Source organism: Hevea brasiliensis, chromosome 2 (assembly GCF_030052815.1).
Source record: "Hevea brasiliensis isolate MT/VB/25A 57/8 chromosome 2, ASM3005281v1, whole genome shotgun sequence".
In the NCBI taxonomy this organism is placed as follows: domain Eukaryota; kingdom Viridiplantae; phylum Streptophyta; class Magnoliopsida; order Malpighiales; family Euphorbiaceae; genus Hevea; species Hevea brasiliensis.
In genome coordinates, this window is record NC_079494.1 from 123,210,970 (window position 1) to 123,230,789 (window position 19,820).

General features: G+C 34.9%; 2 protein-coding genes and 1 long non-coding RNA gene across 6 annotated transcripts; 2 read left to right on the forward strand and 1 right to left on the reverse strand.

Annotated features, from left to right (window-relative positions):
- Positions 1-1,884: 1,884 nt before the first annotated feature.
- LOC131170778 (uncharacterized) lies at positions 1,885-3,324 on the forward strand. Its single transcript, XR_009141550.1, has 2 exons — positions 1,885-2,568; positions 2,685-3,324. It is a non-coding gene; the product is annotated as an uncharacterized LOC131170778 (long non-coding RNA).
- Positions 3,325-5,602: 2,278 nt separating this feature from the next.
- On the forward strand, positions 5,603-14,016 carry LOC110673913 (kinesin-like protein KIN-UB). Of its 4 annotated transcripts, none has more exons than XM_021837154.2 (19): positions 5,605-5,898; positions 6,130-6,230; positions 6,391-6,513; positions 6,741-6,926; positions 7,996-8,217; positions 8,308-8,461; positions 8,661-8,810; positions 9,063-9,151; positions 9,286-9,489; positions 9,873-9,995; positions 10,365-10,499; positions 10,693-10,824; positions 11,060-11,198; positions 11,283-11,375; positions 11,659-11,784; positions 11,918-12,043; positions 12,603-12,746; positions 13,165-13,308; positions 13,388-14,016. In XM_021837154.2, exons 1-19 carry the CDS (start codon positions 5,724-5,726, stop codon positions 13,546-13,548), a joined length of 2,727 nt encoding a protein of 908 aa, XP_021692846.2. In that variant the 5' UTR covers positions 5,605-5,723; the 3' UTR covers positions 13,549-14,016. The 4 variants fall into 4 exon arrangements, with proteins under 4 accessions (XP_021692849.2, XP_021692847.2, XP_021692846.2 ...); XM_021837158.2 differs by having other exon boundaries at positions 13,180-13,308; XM_021837157.2 differs by lacking the exons at positions 13,165-13,308; positions 13,388-14,016 and adding an exon at positions 12,457-12,497 and having other exon boundaries at positions 5,603-5,898.
- A 3,406-nt stretch (positions 14,017-17,422) lies between these two features.
- On the reverse strand, positions 17,423-19,288 carry LOC110673889 (AT-hook motif nuclear-localized protein 22). Its single transcript, XM_021837115.2, has one exon. It carries the CDS (start codon positions 18,511-18,513, stop codon positions 17,587-17,589), a length of 927 nt encoding a protein of 308 aa, XP_021692807.2. The 5' UTR covers positions 18,514-19,288; the 3' UTR covers positions 17,423-17,586.
- Between the last annotated feature and the right edge of the window lie 532 nt (positions 19,289-19,820).

The window sequence follows — 19,820 nt, forward strand, 5'->3', positions numbered from 1 at the left end:
GCAGGCTTAAGTAGCCCATAATCCAACTAGCAATTGAGGAGTTTGTGAAGTGGCTCAGACAGGGTTGGACCAAAGAAAACCGCTATAGTCTATACCATCATCATGATGATATTGATAAAATACTATCTTAAGAGGGAGACAGAAAGAGCGATAATGGTGATGAGGAAGATGAGGCCATTGCATTGGTACTCAATTACACCAAGAAAAGGGACATAACATGAACCTAACCTAACCACGTTGACTCCTCTCCTTTCTACTCATTTTCCCTTCACTTGCTTCTTCCCTTGAATCTCCTCTCTTTTTCCCTTTTCCTAGCTAGCGCCCCACATTATCCTACACGTGATTTTTACGTGATATGCTTTGCTAGGTTTAGGGTTACTAATTAATTAGGATGTTAGCATGGACAAATTTTATAATTAATGTCTAGCGTAAAAAAAATTCCTCCAGTTTGATCTAAAATTAATCCTTGATTAACAAAATTAGTAGTTAATCCACTACATATGGAAGTGCTAAGCAAGTAGCACCATCTTGTTTAACAAAATTACAGATTAACAAGGTAATCTAGTCTGCAACATAATAATTAAGAAAAAAAACCACTTTGTTTGTACATATTTTCATGCTAATGCAAATGATTACGCCTAATATAATGGAAGAATTCAACAATTTAATTAACAAAAATTCAAAATGGAAAGATTTAGACGCAACAACTTTTTCTCGTCAAAAAGCAAGACTATTGGAAAGAATGTGTTTACCTCCTATGTGGGGGTTCATAATATTAGCTTTTTTGACCAGTTGTATACATATTAATTGTAATTAAATCTCTAATTAACTATTTGTTAATTAACACCAAATTGTTAGTTAGTTAATATATAATTAAGTTGAACAAATCCCATATTAAGTTTGAAATTTTTGATTTATTGAAGCACACTATCATGGTACTTGTAGCCCTATACGCATATATGTATTGACTTGCTAGGTCCACTAAATCTAATTAATTATGGATGATGCTATGTTGATTCTTGCAGTGGCTTTCTTGTCAAATATGGTGAGCTTGCCCATTTTCATACAAAACTAATTCTTAATTTATTACCCCATAGGGGATACGTGTTTTCAATTTTTCTTTTATTTAATATAAGCTTAATTTAATAAGTAACTTTCAAGAATAATGAATATTATATACAGACACACACACGTTATTTTATTGTTTAAGCCATTCCTTTTATATGGTCAAAAATTACAAGTTAAATTGAAGTACATGATGTAAATATTTTATTTTTACTTAAAATAAAATAAATAATCAATATAATATATATAAATTAATTTGTGATGCCATCTTACTATAATAAAAAAAAATTAAAATTATATTAAGGCAAAACTTATATGTTCACTCCTAAATCTTATTAAAAAAAATTTTGTGGTACCCTAAACTTTTTAAATATTAGATAATACACCTTAACTCCTGTAAATGTCTCATGATAAATTTTAACTCATATAAAATAGAATTAAGATAGTTTTCAGATTTTAATCAATAAATTTTCATATCAGTGTGATTAGAGTTTACACTCTTTAATTTAGGAATATTAAAAATATTTTAATTTCATTTTATAAGAATTAAGGTGTGTAATATGATGTTTTAAATGGGATGTCAAGATTATTATTTTTTTTTATTTTTTATTTTATAAAATGCAGGTGTGAATACTGAATTTTAATTCTCCACCTTTATGTGAACTCGGAAGTGAATGCACCAACCGCAGTTTGAAACCTTATAAAGTTAATTGATAATGCCTACACACTTATGGATCAAATATGCATGATTATAGCACATGTGAGATACGACTAAACGTTTTCTTTGTATTTGCAAATTAGGATCTTTAAGGTGACTAGAAGATGCTAATGACTTGGACAACTGAAAGGGAAAGGAAACTTCTAAAATTCAAAAAAGCGACTTAAAATGTTGTAAGGTTTTTGTTTGTAAGGTCCTATTCTGTGTGCCAAACCAATAAGCCTCCTAGCTTAGCTACCTCCAGCCAGCTGCCTATTGTTTAGTCTTTTAGACTTTCTGAAACAGTAATCAAGAACGCCAAAGAAAAATAAGAGAGAAGCCCTTTTCTTCCTTCATCTTCCAGCGTTCTTTCATCTATTGCTGGTCATTGTAATGATGAGTCCTTTTGCCACCGCATGAAAAACCTCTTCCTCTCCTCTATTTTTTCTTTTCTTTTCTTTTCTTTTCATATGCAGATACAAACACATTGTCCCATCTATATATAACTCGCATTTTTTTCTCATGGATTCTATGCAAATTGCTTCAACTCTGCAGCCCCAATCCAAAAGGCCATAGCAAAACCCAATAGGTTCCTTTTTTTACCGCTAAAGATCAACCCCCTTTTCTTTGCCTTCTCTCTCTCTCTTTCTCTCTCTCTCTCGATAAGAAGCGTAAACTTTAGGGGAAACACAAATGTGCACCAACTCTTCAAAACTAAGCTCATGCAATCCCTTATATATTGCTTTTAGCAATCGAAAGTCATCAAGGGGAAGCAACCTTCCACGTCGCCGGTTAATAATAAGCAGGTTAGGTTAGTTAGTTTCTTCAGTACTACACCTCTATCTATATATATATATATATATATACATATCCTTAATATTAATTATCTCAAAGTTAAACGTTGTCTGACACTGTGATGTAGCAGGAGGAGAAGATCATTAAAAGAAGCAAAGAAAAAGATGGAAATCAGGAACTTGAAACTTTACATGAAGAACAAAAGCATCATAGAAGAGAATGAGAAGCTAAGAAAGAAGGCTTTTCTTCTCCACCAAGAGAACCAAGCTTTGTTATTTCAGCTTCAAAAAAGGTCCTCTAAATCCCATGACCATCTGCTGGCGGCTCTCATCAACAACAACCACGTACTATAATATGACCATTTTTACCTCTCTCTATATAAAGGTTAATTAATTACTTTACCTGCAGAGAAGATGATGAGGAATAGGAAGAAAAGAGAGACGAGTTTCTTTGATCTTTGATGAGGAAGTCTTCTATTAATTGCGATTATAATCTTTTTCTGCCTTTCATACCGTTGTTTTATTAACCTCTAGAAGGTAGTTTCATAAATTTGAGCTTGGACAAGATCCACTTGTTTGTCCATAAGTTGATTATTATGATCTGTTTAATAAATCCAGCAATCTAAAATGTTATTATCCTCAAAGATGACATGTATTGAACACGAATCCACTGTCTCTGCAGTAGCGTACAAGAACATGAACGTTCAGTTTGGATCTTACAATTTCTTATAATATTAAATTGTACTTCTACATTCTTTCTTTGGGAAACTTTACTTTGCTTTCTTTTGAGTACTCTTTCTTTTTTTAATGCTAAATACATTCGAATATTTATGGGTAGTGTAACAACCAGTCACAAGGGAAAATTACTTATTCTTCCTTGCATGAAATTGTTTGGTAAAACCAATCTATCTAATTGCTAGTTTTAATCTCCATCTACTATATAGGTTGATTTAATTTGCATATTTAAATCTTCAAGAATAAAAGTGGCATATTTAAATGATGTTATATATGTAATTCACCACTTAAGGTCAAAAAAAGAAAAAGTTAGGTGAAATTATTATCAGATGCAATGAATAAATTAAAGGGTAAATTTTATAAATGGTACCTCAATTTAGAAGTATATAATAATAGGGTATTTAGATTTTAATTTATAATATAAAACCTCTTGATCTTTAGTTTAACTAACATAAAATTACTATAATTAATCTTCAGTAGCTAATTTCTAAGATATTTATGTTGGCGTACCATTTATCAAATTAATATATATTTATTTATTTTCATTAAATGTTAGTTTCGGATTTAAAAGTTCTAAGTTATTAAATGCCAATTTGTATAATTTAGATAGCTAAAACTGTGAGCGGAGAAAAAATAATTAAAATTTTCCTTGATAAGGGTCAGATAAATAGAAAGAAAATATAATAAGGGAGTTTTATGTAACTCAAATTAAAGATTAAAGAGTCTTATGTTAGTTAAATTAAATATCAAAAAATTTTATATTATAAATTAAAATTTAAATATTTTATTATTACATAACCCTAAATTAAAGTGCTGTGTATATAATTTATCTATTGAATAAATAAACTCCAAAATTGGGGCATACAACACAACAATCGATTACGCAAAATGGTTCAATCTAAATTGCAACTTGGAAGAGAGCTCAGCATTGGAATAGCGACTTCAGTTAAATTGAATCGCATCATCTGTAATTTTGATTTGATTTTGTTGAAATTTAATAAATAAAATTTTTTATTTTTTAAATTAATTTTAACTAAAAATCAAACTAGTCAATTTTGATTTAATTTAAAATTAATTTAATTTTAACTAATAAATTTGAATTATTTAAAAAAAATAATTTTGAACTAAATCAATCTGATTTTGATTTTAAACCAGACTTTCGCCAAGGCTACTTTCAAGATAAGAATCGGCTACCCAGAGAGATGGGCTGCCCATCTGTTTGAAATGGAGCAGTTGGAGTGGGAGTTGAGGCCCAATAGAAATGCAAACAGACGGCTCAACCAATTTTCAAAAAATAGATTATAGAATATAGAACATGATGGGTAAGGATTCGAACTTGTAAGGTGGGCAGCCCAGTCTTAACTGGGCCATATCGATATCAGGGTTTGTAGAAAGCCTGAAACTTCAGAACCGAAGCTCCTCCTTCTTCGCAATGTGTTCGACCCATTGAGCTGAATTAAATGCACCCCATGCCGAAAGCTCATATGTTTGCGATGGGATAGGCATGCTCAAGCTCAACACACAAAGCATGTGTTGTATATCACTTTTTATACAGCTTTCATTCTTGCATGGAGAAGCTTGTGTTTTCTTGCCCTTTTCAATACTGAAAACTCAGTAAGATTCTTGATTCTTTCCTCCTACAAATGGTGAACTTTAGCTTGTCAAGAGAATTGCCAAGGTTCCTAAGCGACAAATGACATGTTAAATTCATAAATTGTAAACCGCCGCGTCATTTTCTAGCCAATAATATGCTTTGAATGGTATGTCGTTCATATTCAATGACCTTGTCGTTTGTGTTAGCAGCAAATATACCCAATACTTGGGTTGTTACCTGAGAGCCTGATCGGTCTTTTTTTTTTTTTTTGTCAGTTTTAAGATAGGATGCGCCCATTTTCAAATATATTGTCTTAGAAAATATTTTTTTTGTCTTATTTTATTTATTATTTAAAAAAATTAAAGAAATATTTTTTTTATAAAAATATTTTAATCAATTATTAATTTTTTTTTATAAAAAATAAGATTATTTAATTATTTTTTAATATTTATAAAAAACCTTAAATTTAGAATGGGATGAAAAGAGTAAATTTAATGTTAATTATTTTTATGGTAGAAAATTTCTCTCATTGCGTAATTTATTAATTTTTACATAATTTATTAAGCCTCCGTTGCATAAAAAATACAAAGTAAAAAAAAAAAAGGAAAAAGACAGGAAAGCCTGGGCCCATAAACCAGCTGCGACGGTCTTTGTCTCTGGTAAGACCCTCAACATCTGTGGGGCCCCGTCTCCATCATCACTTTTGTTTGAACTTCGAATTCACCGAAACGCAGACACGCTTCCTAATCTATAGCACTCTTCCTCATTCTCTCTGTAACTTGTTTTGTTTTTTTACCCTCTTAGAGAAGAAGAAGAAGAAGAAGAAGAAGAGAGAGTAATGGCCTCGAGTGCTTATAGAAATGGCACTTCAAAGGGAGCACCAAAGCCTCTTGCTTCATATACAAAATCATCGTCTTTTAAATCCAGGCTCCATCCGTCGCAGTCCTCAGGTGCCGTCCTTCGCCGCAGTTCGTACGGTCAAAACGCTGCCGCTGCTGCCGGAGATGATGGAGGTTCACTTCCCCTCTAATATTTGTCTCAATTTTTTTTTTCTCAAACACAATGTGCTGTTCTTGTAATGATGAATCAGTTCATGCCTAATTCGATACGGTGAACTATGCGATCTAGAAGCTTGTTCAGTACCTGTATTATCATTCTTGTTTATTTCGATAATGTGATTACCTAGAGGCTTGTATTATTTTAATTTATTCTGGTTCTTATACTGATTCAATGGTTTGGGATAGTACCTGGAAGAGTTCGAGTGGCAGTAAGGTTGCGGCCCCGAAATGCGGAAGAGTTGGTGGCAGATGCTGATTTTGCTGATTGTGTGGAATTGCAGCCAGAGGTGATGTCAATCTCACTAATTGCCATTTTGTAGTCTGTACTTGCAACTTCTAATTTTTGATAGTTCTATTTTGCATTTTCCTTTGAGCCCCGTCCTAGGCTATATAGCTTGGTTCTAGTTGCGGTGCCTTTAATCGTTTTATGTTTTCCCTCTGTTTCAGCTTAAAAGATTGAAAATACGAAAAAACAATTGGGACTCTGACACTTACGAGTTTGATGAGGTGCTTACTGAATTTGCATCGCAGAAGCGTGTCTATGAAGTTGTTGCTAAGCCTGTTGTGGAGGTTCGTTTTTTGGGTATAGTTCTTATTTTCTTAGTAAGAGCATCTTTATTTTTAGCCTTTTTTTTAGTGTTCGATTAGCAATTATGTTGTCCCTAAGCATTATATATTAGTTAAAATTTTAGTATCCTTTATTACTTGTTGCTAACTAATATTAATGTCATGCCCCATGTTGTTCTTAAAAGTTTCTGTGCAAGAATTTACTCTCTTTTTTTTTTAATACTTTTTAGAGTGTTCTGGAGGGTTACAATGGGACTGTGATGGCATATGGTCAGACTGGTACTGGCAAAACTTTTACTGTTGGACACCTGGGCGGTGATGATACATCAGCTCGTGGGATCATGGTTCGTGCAATGGAGGACATTTTAGCAGATGTTTCTCTGGATACGGATTCTCTCTCAGTCTCATATTTGCAGGTTGTTACCCTATAATTATGTAAAAGATTTATTTTATCATGCGTACTCTTCCCCCCACTCAACATATAAAAGATGATTATGTTATAAGTGTTTGGTTTAACCTTGTTAATAACAACGCCTCCTCCCTCTTCCCTTTCAAAAATAAACAAAAAAAGAACTTGTTAGTCGTTAGTTCTGGAATAACCTAATGTTCTTCTTAACATATATGTGTACTGTAGCTTTATCTGGAGACCATCCAGGACCTCCTTGATCCAGCTAATGATAATATTAATTAGTTTATCTGCAGAAAAGATGATGAGGAATAGGGGGAAAAGAAAGAATAGTTTCTTTGATCTTTGATGAGGAAGTCTAATATTAATTGCCATTATAATCTTTTTCTGCCCTTCGTAACATTGTTTAATTAACATAGAAGCCAGTTTCATATATTTGAGCTTGGACAAGTTCCACTTATGTCTAGAAGTTGACAAGGATATTTATTATTCTGTTTAATGAATCCAGCAATCTAAAATGTTATTAGATGACATGTATTGAACACGAATCCACCGCCCTGCAGTCCAAAAGGTAGCTTACATGAACATGAACGTTCTGTTTGGATCTTAATATTTCTTATAATATTAAATTGTACTTCTACTTCTTTTGCTGGGTTCTTTACTTCTGCTGTCTCTTGAATACTCCTTTTTTAAAATAATTTTTAATGCTGAATATCTTATTCCATGATTTATGGGTAGTGCAACAATTGGTGACATGGGGAAATTAATTATTCTTTCTTGCATGACATTGTCAAGTAAAACCGATACATCTATTAGCTAGTTTTTATCTCCATTTACCATATAGGATTCTGTCTCAGTCTCATATTTGCAGGTTGTTACCCTATAATTATGTAAAACATGATTGTTTTGTTGTATGTATTTTATTCCCTCCTTAAAATATAAAAGATGATCATGTTATAGGTGTTTGGTTTAACCTTGTTAATAACAAACCAAAACACCCCACACCCCCTTTCCTTCTTTCTCCTTCCCTTTTAGTACCAGAAAGCCTAATGTGTTCTCAACAAATATGTATACTGTAGCTTTATATGGAGACGATCCAGGACCTCCTTGATCCAGGTAATGATAATATTACCATAGTGGAGGATTCAAAAACTGGTGATGTTTCGCTGCCTGGGGCAACTATTGTAGAAATCAGGGACCAGCAAAGTTTTGTCGAGCTGCTGAGATTAGGAGACGCTCATAGAATTGCTGCGAATACAAAATTGAATGCCGAATCTTCTCGTAGTCATGCTATTCTAATGGTGAGGAGTTCGTTCTCTCTTTTTTCAAATGCTTACGTGTCAACTTTCTGTGGTAGCCTGTTTGATGTATGCTTAAATCTGATAGTGCAGGTTCATGTTAAAAGGTCGGTTGGAGGAGGAGAAGATGCTTTCTCTAGTGAAGTTGATAATTCCTCTCACTTGGTCAAACCTGTGAAGCCACTTGTTCGGAAGAGCAAGCTGGTTCTGATAGATTTGGCAGGGTCAGAACGTGTTCACAAGTCAGGTGTATATCAGAATTTATGACACTTTAAAATGGATCTCTTATGGGGCCCAAATATGCATCTCTTTAGAATATGAATTTTCTTATACATTTCTCTCTCCAAGCTTAGACATTTATGATGGCATGATGTGGTTTTGTTGATCAAAGTTTTCCTATTTACAAGTTCTGTGGACTTCTCTTCGTTCCTTTTTTCTTTTGGCAGGAAGTGAGGGGCATATGTTAGAAGAAGCTAAGTCTATCAATCTCTCACTTAGTGCATTAGGGAAGTGCATAAATGCACTTGCAGAGAATAGTGCTCATGTGCCAGTTCGTGATTCAAAACTTACTCGGTTGCTCAAAGATTCATTTGGAGGTGAGATGCCTCTCATGTTCTTGCAAGTCAATATATTCTTAGGCTTCAACATGATCAGACTGAAACTGAATCAGAGCATGTCAGTTCAAATATCAAAATATGTGCTAATGCTGAAAACAGATTGAGCTAGCAATTTCTTATTCCTGGTCTTCATAATATTTTGCTTTATCACATATGATTCCCTTTGTCTGTCACTGGAGACAAGACCTATTTTGTAGTATATATCGTGTTTCACATTTCATCATATTGCAGGCACAGCAAGAACTTCATTAATTGTAACCATTGGCCCTTCACCACGCCACCGAGGAGAGACTACAAGCACTGTATTGTTTGGACAAAGGGTGCGCCCTGTTACTTTATAGTTTTTTAATTGATGACCTTGTATTCTAATGATGAATGTACGTGGAAATATTTGTTAGGCATCACATTTTGTATCAAAGACTAAGTTGTGATTGTTTACTTCATCTGTCGTTAGGCTATGAAGGTGGAGAACATGTTGAAAATAAAGGAAGAGTTTGATTACAAAAGTTTATCTAGAAAGCTTGAAATACAAGTGGACAAGCTTATTGTGGAGAATGAAAGGCAGCAAAAAGCTTTTGATGATGAAGTTGAAAGAATAAATCAAGAAGCAGAAAATCGTATTACTGAGGTTGAAAGGAGCTTTGCAGAAGCCTTACAGGTTAGTTATGCTCTATCCATATTTACTGTAAACAAGAGCACAGTTTATATTGTGAAAATTCGAATTGTTTATCCGCATGTGTGCTTATTAATTTGTCATCAAAATGGTAATAGCTAGCCATAATTGGTTGTTGCTGGTACTCTTTTGTTTATGTAGTACCAAAATGATTCTATACCTTTTGCTCTGGGGTTTATATTAAATTCAGATATTTAAAAAAGAATATTAGAAATGAAAGCGATAACTAAAAAGAAATGCATTAGCAAGGAGGCTATTTAATCAAAAGCTTCCTTTTTATTACCTTATCTGAGATCCAGTTGGAACCTTTGTGATTCTAGCATAGTCCTTTTCTTTCCAAACTTTATGATTGGTATTACTATTTGCAGAAGGAGAGGCTAAAGTGCCAGATGGAATATATGGAATCAGTAAAGAAGCTGGAGGAAAAGATGGTGGCCAATCAGAAAAAGCATGATCGTGATAGCTTCCTCAATGAAAAATGCAATGGAGAGGTACTATTTTGTAGCTCGTTTATCGTGTTATATCCCTTACATTTGGGAAGCCCCCCCTTTTTTTTGGGTGGTTGATGACTATCTGGATTCAGGACACTTTTATGATATGAGAGATGTGATCTCATACATTTCCTAAACTTTCTAGTGCATTTTGCTTGTGCATAACTTTTATTTTAGAATAGAAGTGATTTTGCCTAAAATTAAGCCGTCTCACCACAGTGAAGTTCTGGTTTCCTAGTGTTACAGTTAACATCTCTCCATTATGTATCTGCACTTATTGACATATTTTGTTTGGCCTTCTGATCATTGACTGATTAAATGTTTTCAATATGGCCACAACTTTTTTTCCATTTCCTAACTATTTTCCAGGTGCTGGGTACTTCTACTTCTGAAGAAGTTTCTGAGATAAAAAAGTTGCTTCAAAATGAAACTCAGCTAAGAAACACAGCCGAAGAAGAGGTCAAGAAGCTTAAGAGTCAGTTAGAGAATTTTATGCAATCTATGGTATGGATTTTTGTAGATTATGGAGGGTGCTGTATTAGTATGATCTCCTGTCTGGCCTTCTGCCAATTTCCAAGTTTTGTATTCTGTTTTCTTCTAACACCACCTTTCTCCACCCATTTCTCAAACCAACTAGAAATAAAAGAAAAGTTCAGCTTTGGATTTGTGACATACAATGGGTTATTTCATGCATCAGGCAGGTGGAGATGCGGAGATTGTAAAGGTTCACAGAATGCTGGAAGATGAGACTCATAAAAATAAGAAACTGGAAGAAGATATTTTGATTCTACAAAGTCAGTTATTGCAATTAACTGTTGAAGCTGATCAGGTATTGGTTTAGAATATGTTGAGCAGCTCTTTTCGCTTACGGTTGATTTTATATTCATTATTTATTTTTACTTCAAAATGGAGTGTTTGAACTTTTGAATGTGCATTTAGTTTAAATTTTTGGTATGCGTGTTTTGTTATGAGACTTAGAATATTTATCTCTTTTTAGTCCTTGAATGCAAGCAAAAGTATCAAAATTTCAAATATTAACTGTGCGCTTTGGTTGTTGTCGGTAGACAAGACGACATCTTGACAGAGGTGGATCTGGAAATGCTTTTGCTGGTTTAGATTCTTTTGTATCTCAAATGAGGCATTCTCAGTTTAAAGACTCTGCAAATGGGCAAAAGGCACCAATGGCCACACTTTTTGAACAAGGTAAAAAAATTTTTTTGCCCCAAATAATATCAAAATTTTACTCCCCATGTTTCTTGTAGTTTTTATGATCAACAAATATGACAGTTGGATTGCAAAAGATTTTGTCATTGCTCGAGTCTGAAGATGCCAATACACAAATTCATGCAGTAAAAGTGGTAGCTAACCTAGCAGCCGAAGGTTAGTAATCCCTTTTCCAAACTCCACTTAAAAAATTGTTTTGTGATTTCTGTTCAATTTACATTCCTTTCCTTCTTCCATGCTTGCAAATTTTAGACCATATTATCATTCTTCTGACAAAGGCCTTGCTTTAGAATGCTGATGTCATTCCTTGATTATAACCATTTTACATAAAATTTAATATGGTCATTGTAATTATTGGTTATATTGGTTTGTTTTTCTTGTTTGTACAATAGCTCAAATGTGATGTAATTTATTACTTAATATTCTCTGTGTGAACCAGAAGCAAATCAGGAAAAGATTGTTGAAGCTGGTGGTCTTACTTCCTTGCTGATGCTTCTTAGAAGCTATGAGGATGATACTGTTCGCAGAGTTGCGGCAGGTGCAATTGCCAATCTTGCGATGAATGGTAATTATTATTTTTATTTTTCTCTCTTCTTAAAGAGTGCTGGGGGTGTGTTCTTTAGTTTGTGGAGGTTTCTCAAGAGTTGCATCATTGCTTCTTTTCTAACTCTATTGATATTTCTAAAATGTTTTGGCAGAAGCTAATCAAGAGCTTATTATGACTCAAGGGGGGATCAGTTTATTATCTATGACAGCAGCTGATGCTGAGGATCCTCAAACTCTTCGCATGGTAGCTGGAGCTATTGCAAATCTGTGTGGAAATGGTACTGTGCATCCTTTTCTTCATCGTCTTCGTTTAATGTTATTTTATTCCTTTTGATCATTCCTGTTGGTTTTTCTAACCATACAAGGAGCCTCACTTTGATGTGATGTAGAGTGGAAAGAATTATTGTGACTTCATCAAACAGGAATGTGGAAATGAAAGTGCTATAAACTTTGTATTTCTGAACCATTGTCCAGCTATTGGTTCATTGTTATTATTTATGGTGCCATATGCTAGTTTCTAACCATGTACATATTAAAATTGTCATCAACAGGGAAAACAATGTTTACAGTTCAGTTTCAGGCCAAAACCAAAATTTTTGTTTCTTAAAAAATTAAAAAAAAAATGTTGGATTTGATCAAACTGGAGGGCCCTGTGGTTCTGATTCCCCTGAACCTTGAACCAAAACTGCAGGTTCCAGTCAAGTTTGGCTTGTTGGCCAGGTCTAATTCTAGGTCTTAAACTTGATCCATGCTATGTTTCCATTGATTTTCATGCTCTTTTTTATTTATTTATTTATTTTTTATTTTGATATCCCATGTATCTTCTGTGCCCTGCAGATAAGCTACAAATGAAGTTGAGGTCTGAAGGTGGGATAAAGGCCTTACTAGGAATGGTGAGATGTGGACATCCTGATGTTCTCTCCCAAGTTGCACGTGGGATTGCAAACTTTGCAAAATGCGAGTCACGAGCATCCATGCAAGGTTAGTGCTCTGTCTGATTTTTTTCAATCCGTGTGTCTCGCATCTTGGCTGAATCAACTTTTGTCCGTTCTGCTTTCCCACATAGCATAACAGCACTATAGTGGAAATTAGTATGCCAATGAAGTTGTGTGCAGTAATCAATGATGGAAATGCTTTTTACGTGATTATGAAAATGAAGTAGCACTTCACTGTTATTTCCCTTCTATTGGTTCTCTGCACTCTTTCCCTCTCTATCTCTCCTGCTGCTGGTTTTTCGGATTGGGTTGCTTTAATATGTAGCATGGTCCATACTCCAGAGCATGCAGTTGTATATAGTTGGCACATAGGTAAAGGCTTGGTTGATTTGAGGGTGGTAGGTTTAGTTTGCAGTTGTTATTTGAAAGTCATTAGAATAAATCTCTTAAGACATCGACTTCAGGGTTACCCTCCACAGGAACGAAGGGTGGTAGATCCCTCCTCATAGAAGATGGTGCACTTCCGTGGATTGTACAAAATGCTAATAGTGAAGCTTCACCAATCAGACGCCACATTGAGCTTGCCCTGTGCCACTTGGCACAGCATGGTAAGTGCAACATCCTCTTTTCTGTTGAGAAAAATTCCTTTGAACTTGTCTCTTGAAACACCGGATTTCATAATTTCAGAAGTAAATGCAAAGGACCTGATTGGTGGAGGTGCACTGTGGGAGCTAGTTCGTATCTCACGGGACTGTTCTCGAGAGGACATAAGAAGTCTTGCTCGCCGAACTTTAAATTCAAGCCCTTCCTTCAGAGCTGAAATGCGGAGGTTACGGATAGAGTGCTGACTGTAGTAGTAATTCCTGCGTCAGTCAATCGTAATAGTGCTCATGCCAAGGAATCTTGCTTTACGATTCTGTTTGGATTCATCAAGAGCCATACTTGATTCATCATGCTGAATGAGAGGCATGATGTTCAAGTCATAATCCTGCTGGCAAGTTTTGTGCAAAGAGGCGAGGTCCTGTTATGTAATCTGTTATTTTAGTTTCTATGTTGAGCTAGCATATCAATATTTTTTTTTCTTGATAACAAGAAGAAAAAGAGAGAGGTAGTGAAGGAAATTCTGGGAGCTGGTTTTGTAGCTGGAGGAACTAGTTGAATTCAAAATTACGTCTTGGCTTAGGTGGGAATTAAGCTGAACTTCAGCAGCTTTGTACATTGATCCGTGAGGAAAATGGATGGGGAACACAAGGCTCATTTCCCTCCCTCTCCCAAAAAGAAGGTAATAGTAATATCTTCAAATCTATTCATCAAAATTAATCTAGCCAAGCCGAACATTTAGTGGATGTTCTTGGTCGGCTCTTGGGAAGATGAATTCACACTTTTACGGGAGTCCATGGGCTCTTAATACGGTGAGACAAGGCTCGATATTTGGGAACTCAAAACAAATGCGTTATCATTTTTAAAACTCCAACCCAATCCAGAATGCTTTACTGTGTTATGCATATCAGCCACCTCGGCTATACTTGCTTCAAAACCAACGGACTTCTAAGAATGTTGTGACGAGACAAGATGGCAACTCACTCTAATATTCTTGATTTAAAAGTATTGATTGCCTATTGTGCTTTCAGAGTTTTGTGATAATAATAATAATAATAATAATAATAATAATAATAATAATAATAATAATAATAATAATAATAATAAGTCTCAAATAGAAAGTGATCAATGCATAAAACAAAATCCTATAATATCATTTAATATTATATATTTCATTTTAATTTACATCGAAAGTATTGTCGAATAGCTCAACACGAAACCATGAAAATGATACTTGTTTGCATCATTTAATATTTATGTATTTCATTTTGATTTTCATCGAAAGTATTGTCGAATGGCTCAACACGAAACCAGGAAAATGATACTTGTTTGCACACGTTGTGAAAGCTTCCTCCCACCTGACTTACAACATATTAATTTTTATTTCTTTTTTTCTTTAATTTCCTCTATTTTAAAAAATTTTCAAAACATAGTTATCAATTCAACATGGCAAAACCTAGTCTATGAAATATTTGATCAGTTTCGGCCCAAAAAGAAAACTCCCGTCAGATGTTTCTTCCTGCAAGGCGAGAGGTGGAAGAAATTAAACTTCATATATGAATATTCCAAAAGAAAAAAAAAATAAAATAAAAACCAGAATGTTGCCATTGTGGACTTATCATCTCATATATATTGAGATAATTCATTAAAGAGATATCTTTCTCAATTACAAATCTCTTCATCCCCATATCAAAATGAAAAACATACATTTCTGTCCTCCCCAAAAATAAAATTAAATCTACAACTACTGGGTGTCAATAATAGGGCAGAGTTCAATTGCAGAAATTGAGATGGGCACAAATCAAATACAAGTACCGGACATTGGACATTGTTCGGAGGAAATTTACATCAGCAATAATAATAAAGTAGGCGGTGATATGTGGAGCAAAAATGGATGACTTAGAAGCTGATGAATTGCACAACGTGACATTATTAATTAATTCATGGGTTATCCAAAGAAGTGATGAGAAAAAGGTCCATAATAAAATCCTAGGAAGAAAAGGGGGACATCCTCCTTCTCAGCACGGAGCAACCAACAACAATGATGAAGGAAACACAGTTTTCCCTTTTTTCTTTTTTCAAAGTTTGATATGATGCAGAGAACAACTTCGAGGTGGGGATTACCATGGCACAAAGACATCATTTTGGTAGCTCATTCTCATTAGATAGCAATCAGAAAAGAAAGACAAAGGCAGACATAATAAGAGTGGAGTCCTAATATTTTATACTTCCATTTAATCATTGAAGAGAAGTTCAAAGAATCAAGATGCGTTAATCTTGAAAAGCCAGAATAGCATTTTCTCAAAGTACAACATCTATGGTCCACCTAATTATCACCCTCTAACTTGTATAAAATCTAGGTGACATATTACTATTATATTCCTTCATTTAAACTTTGGACACACTATATATATAGGGTAAAAAAAAAGAAGCTTAATTTCAGGTGTAATAAGAGAAAAATAATAATCAAGCTAATAACTTTAAAAATATAATTAATATTTACAGCATTTTCATTTCTACACCAAGACAAAGAAATAAAGAATTTATAGTTTTTTTTTTCCAAAAAAATGTTATTAATCTCTTATTAAAATTAGTTAAGAAATGGAAGAAAAAACGCACACCAAAAATTAGAACTTGACCGTTTGGTGGGAAAGGAAAGTATTGAGAATGGATTTAATAATTATTATAAAATGAAAAAAAAAAAAACTTTCCCCACATCATAAAAAAGTTTAATGTTAATAATCAATATCTCAAAGTATCAAGAAGTGGAAAATATACTAAGAAAGAAGACGACATGAAGATGTAAATCAAATCGAATCTAATCTCAACAGTGACCAAGAAGATACAACAGACAAGAAAAAATATAAATAAATTAGTGTCTCCAAGAAAATTTACTAGTAATGAAGCGCTGTGCTGCTGCTGCTACTGTTGCAGAGAAACAACTCTGGAAAATATGAAGAAAGAAAAGAAAAGGGCATAACCAACCTACGAGAATCCGAAAATAGAATTTCAATGAAGGGAGGACAAGTTGATACTGGTAAAGTTTCGGTGCAAACAAAACGGCTAGGGTTTCAAGGGGATGCTCAAGACATTGGTTTTTTCTTTTTTAATTTAGGTATATTAAAAAGAAAAAAATTTTGCTTACCTTAGTTGATGATTCAGTCCCATCCTTTTACTTGTATTCTATGGTGTATGTGACTGTGACAAAGTCTGAGGTCTGTTTGTCCTGGTTGTTGTAGCCTACATATACATATGGAAGCGTAAGTTTGCCTCGAAAAGGAGCTTTTACAGAGCAGCGCACGTGTAATCCAGTACCCAATGTTCATCTCTGCAGCGGCTTCCATAATGTTTAATAAAACCCTAACCAGTCAGAATTCAAAAATAAAAGCAAGCAAGCAAACAAACAGACAGAGAACCCTAAGCCCTTATCTTCACATTACTATTCTTACTTTCTTCAAGTGATGATATGATTTGCCACTTCCTCCCCACCAACCCTCAAATACTCGCTAACTTCAATCCAAACCATCCATCCTTCTTTCCGCAGTCATTATAGCCTTGATAATGTAAGAATTTTACCATCGTAATACGGACCAATTTATGTACAGCAGTGTTTGGAGGGAAGGTGAGATTTGAATGTAATGAAAGATGAATCTTGTGGAGGAAACACAGTAGCTGGTTAATCATATGCACTGGAAAGGGGAAAAAAATATAAGAAGCATACATGTACATAAAATAATTAGATTTCCCGACTCAAAAAATATAAAATCCTCGAAAACTATGAATCCAAAACTTCAATTTTTCCTCCTTGAATTTATTCTTAAAAGAATATGTAGGGGTTTGGATCGCGTAATGGAATCTGAAACTCAGACTTTGGCAAATCTTTTGTTTTCGTTTTTTCAGAAAAGAAAGAATGATTAATTATCAGGCAAGTTATCAGAAGTGAAACTGAGAATGAGTAGCGAAAGAATTGAAGGGCCATCTTCTGCTGCTAATGCTTCATCTTTAAGCTAAATTAAAGGAACTCTTGCTTATCAAAAAAAAAAAAAAAAAATCAAAGGAACTCTAATAAAAAAAACCAAACCCACAAAAAAAGAAAAAAAGAAATCATAAATTTGTACACCCTTCTTCAATCAAAGGCAGATTAATACCACGATCATCAACATCTTGAACATACCCTAACTAAGGAAGAAGAAGAATAATCAGGATTGATAATTTAGAAACGAAGAAACAAAAGACGAAAAAAAACGTGAAAAAAGAAGAAGAAAAACGCATTTTCTTTTCCGTTACTAATAAGGAGGGCGTGCAGTGCCCCAGTAGGCCTCAGCTGGCAGTTGCACTGAATTTAGTAGATTGGGTGGCAACCCTTGAAAAAGGGATGGGTTTGGATCTTGCATTAGTTGTTGCTCGTGCTGCTGCTGTGTTTGTTGCTGCGGTTGGCCTACAATTCCAGGTGAGCCTAGAGGCCCACTTCCGGGCACTGGCTCCTGCCCGTCATCCTCCTCCAACGGCAGCCTCTCATATGCCGCATTAGCAAAAGAAGCAGCCATAATCACCACCGGCCCAGATGCAAGAAGAGGACCCACCACACCACCTCCAATCACTTGCCCTTGACCACCGGCTAAATATATGGTCAAGCCCGACGCAGCTGGTGGCGCTGGAGGTGGCAAGAACGACCCTGAAAGCGATAAAATCTCGAATCTTCCATGTAAAGTTACCACTGCTCCAGGTGACGCCGGCTGCCTAAGTGTGACGTTAGTTACCGTTCCAGTTCCACTCAAAATGCAAACCCCTCTTAGCCTCCGCCTAGCAAAAGTTGATAAACTCTCCATAATATCGCAGCCGTTGGCGATTTCCATGACATGGGATCGAAGGGCATTGGCGCTATCTCTGGTGATTATGATCGGTGGTTTTGGCTTGTTCTTGGACCCGGAAGGTCTTCCTCGGGGTCTTCTTGTGATCTCTTCATCTCCACCAGCTGCTGCACGAACTAGTTCTTTTCCTTCAGCAGTGTTAGTGTTAGTGGCTGGGGCGGTGGTGGTAGTGATCTCGTCGTGCTCTCGCTTTTGACCACGGCTTAAGCTCCCGTTACCACTTTGTTCTTCGTCAGAATTCTGCTGTTGGTGGTGTTGAAATTGATGGTAAGGATGTAAATGAAGATCTCTGGTGTGGAAAGGAGGTGGAAGAGGACGACCATGTGCTGCAACAGGATCCATTTCTTTGTTTCTTGTAATTTACCCTAATTAGCTCTATTATACAGAAGACCAACTAAATTGAGAGAGAGATCCTTGGATTCTGTCTGTTTGCTTGCTTTTTTTTTTTTTTGTGGGTGGGGGGTGTCGATAGATCGAAAGCTACTGACCTTCAGCAGACAACGGAAAAAGAGTGACTTTTAAGCAGCAGCCACCAAAATTTGAGCTGAAAGAGTTGAATCAAGCCCATGCTTCTTGTCTTTAGCCTTGATGTGAGTGGAGAGTTTGATCTTTGACAGGCTGTTTGAATTAATCTCTTCCGATGAAGATAATTGAGAAGAGAAGGCAAAGGTGAGAGAGAGAGAGAGAGAATGAAATTTGGGTAGTCTCCCTTTTTTAGCTTTTTGCTTGTAGTGTTGTTGGTTTAGGGTTAGGTCAAGGTATCGGGTCGATGATGGGTTCAGTTTTGGTAAGACAGCGTGCGCATGGGCGGTGTGTGGGGCCCACATTTCTCTTTCTTTTGTCCCTCACACTCTATGGGACCCAAACACCCCATGTTCTTTCTCTCTCCCATCTCTTATCTTAAAAGGCCTGCGGCGTAAGATCATTTTGTCCTTGGTTCATTGCTCGCAGCTGAAAGCCTGAAACAAAGACTTCTTTCTTCTTTCTCCTTCCACCACTTCTTTATCCTGAAGCTTGTTTCAGCAAGCTTTTCACTCAAGGTTTCGAAGTTAACCATATACATCTCTCCGAAACATTCTTGGTAACACACAAACAAGTCTATTTTTTGGATCCTTGAAGTTTTCGAATTAAGCAGAAGTAGACAATCAATGATCATCATCTCTTTTAACTTTATAGGGGCGTTTTCTAGCTACTTGCCTTACTAGGTCTGCCCAGTCAAAAGCCTAAAGCTCTATATAAGAAGTTGCCGAAGATAAACAGATGATGATGAGGTGGTCTAATCTTAGTCATATAATTGATGTGTTTTCAATTAACTAAAAGATTAACGCTGTTAAATTTAGAAGAGTGTTAGTTAAATTATATATTAATTTGTTTTAATTTAAATTTAAATAAATAATTAATTTTTTTATATATTAAAATAATTAATAAAATCAATACCGTAAAATAATCACTTATTTTTATTTTTTAATTTTTATTTATTCTTGATGTGAAATTTAAGTTATTAACACTCTTCCTAAAGTACTCTTTTTAAAATATAATCATATGGTTATCCCTCGATAATTAGTTACTAGTAACCTAATATATATTCAATTACATAGTTCAAACTCTGATATTATATTAAATTTAAGGGGAGTGTCATTGAAATTACA

Excerpts from the sequence above, each read along its gene's own strand:
- LOC110673913 (XM_021837154.2), top strand. The coding sequence starts at position 5,724 with ATGGCCTCGAGTGCTTATAGAAATGGCACTTCAAAGGGAGCACCAAAG. Across the intron at positions 6,514-6,740 it reads TTGCTAAGCCTGTTGTGGAG|AGTGTTCTGGAGGGTTACAA; the intron begins GTTCGTTTTTTG and ends AATACTTTTTAG. Across the intron at positions 9,490-9,872 it reads GCTTTGCAGAAGCCTTACAG|AAGGAGAGGCTAAAGTGCCA; the intron begins GTTAGTTATGCT and ends TACTATTTGCAG.
- LOC110673889 (XM_021837115.2), bottom strand. The coding sequence starts at position 18,513 with ATGGATCCTGTTGCAGCACATGGTCGTCCTCTTCCACCTCCTTTCCAC.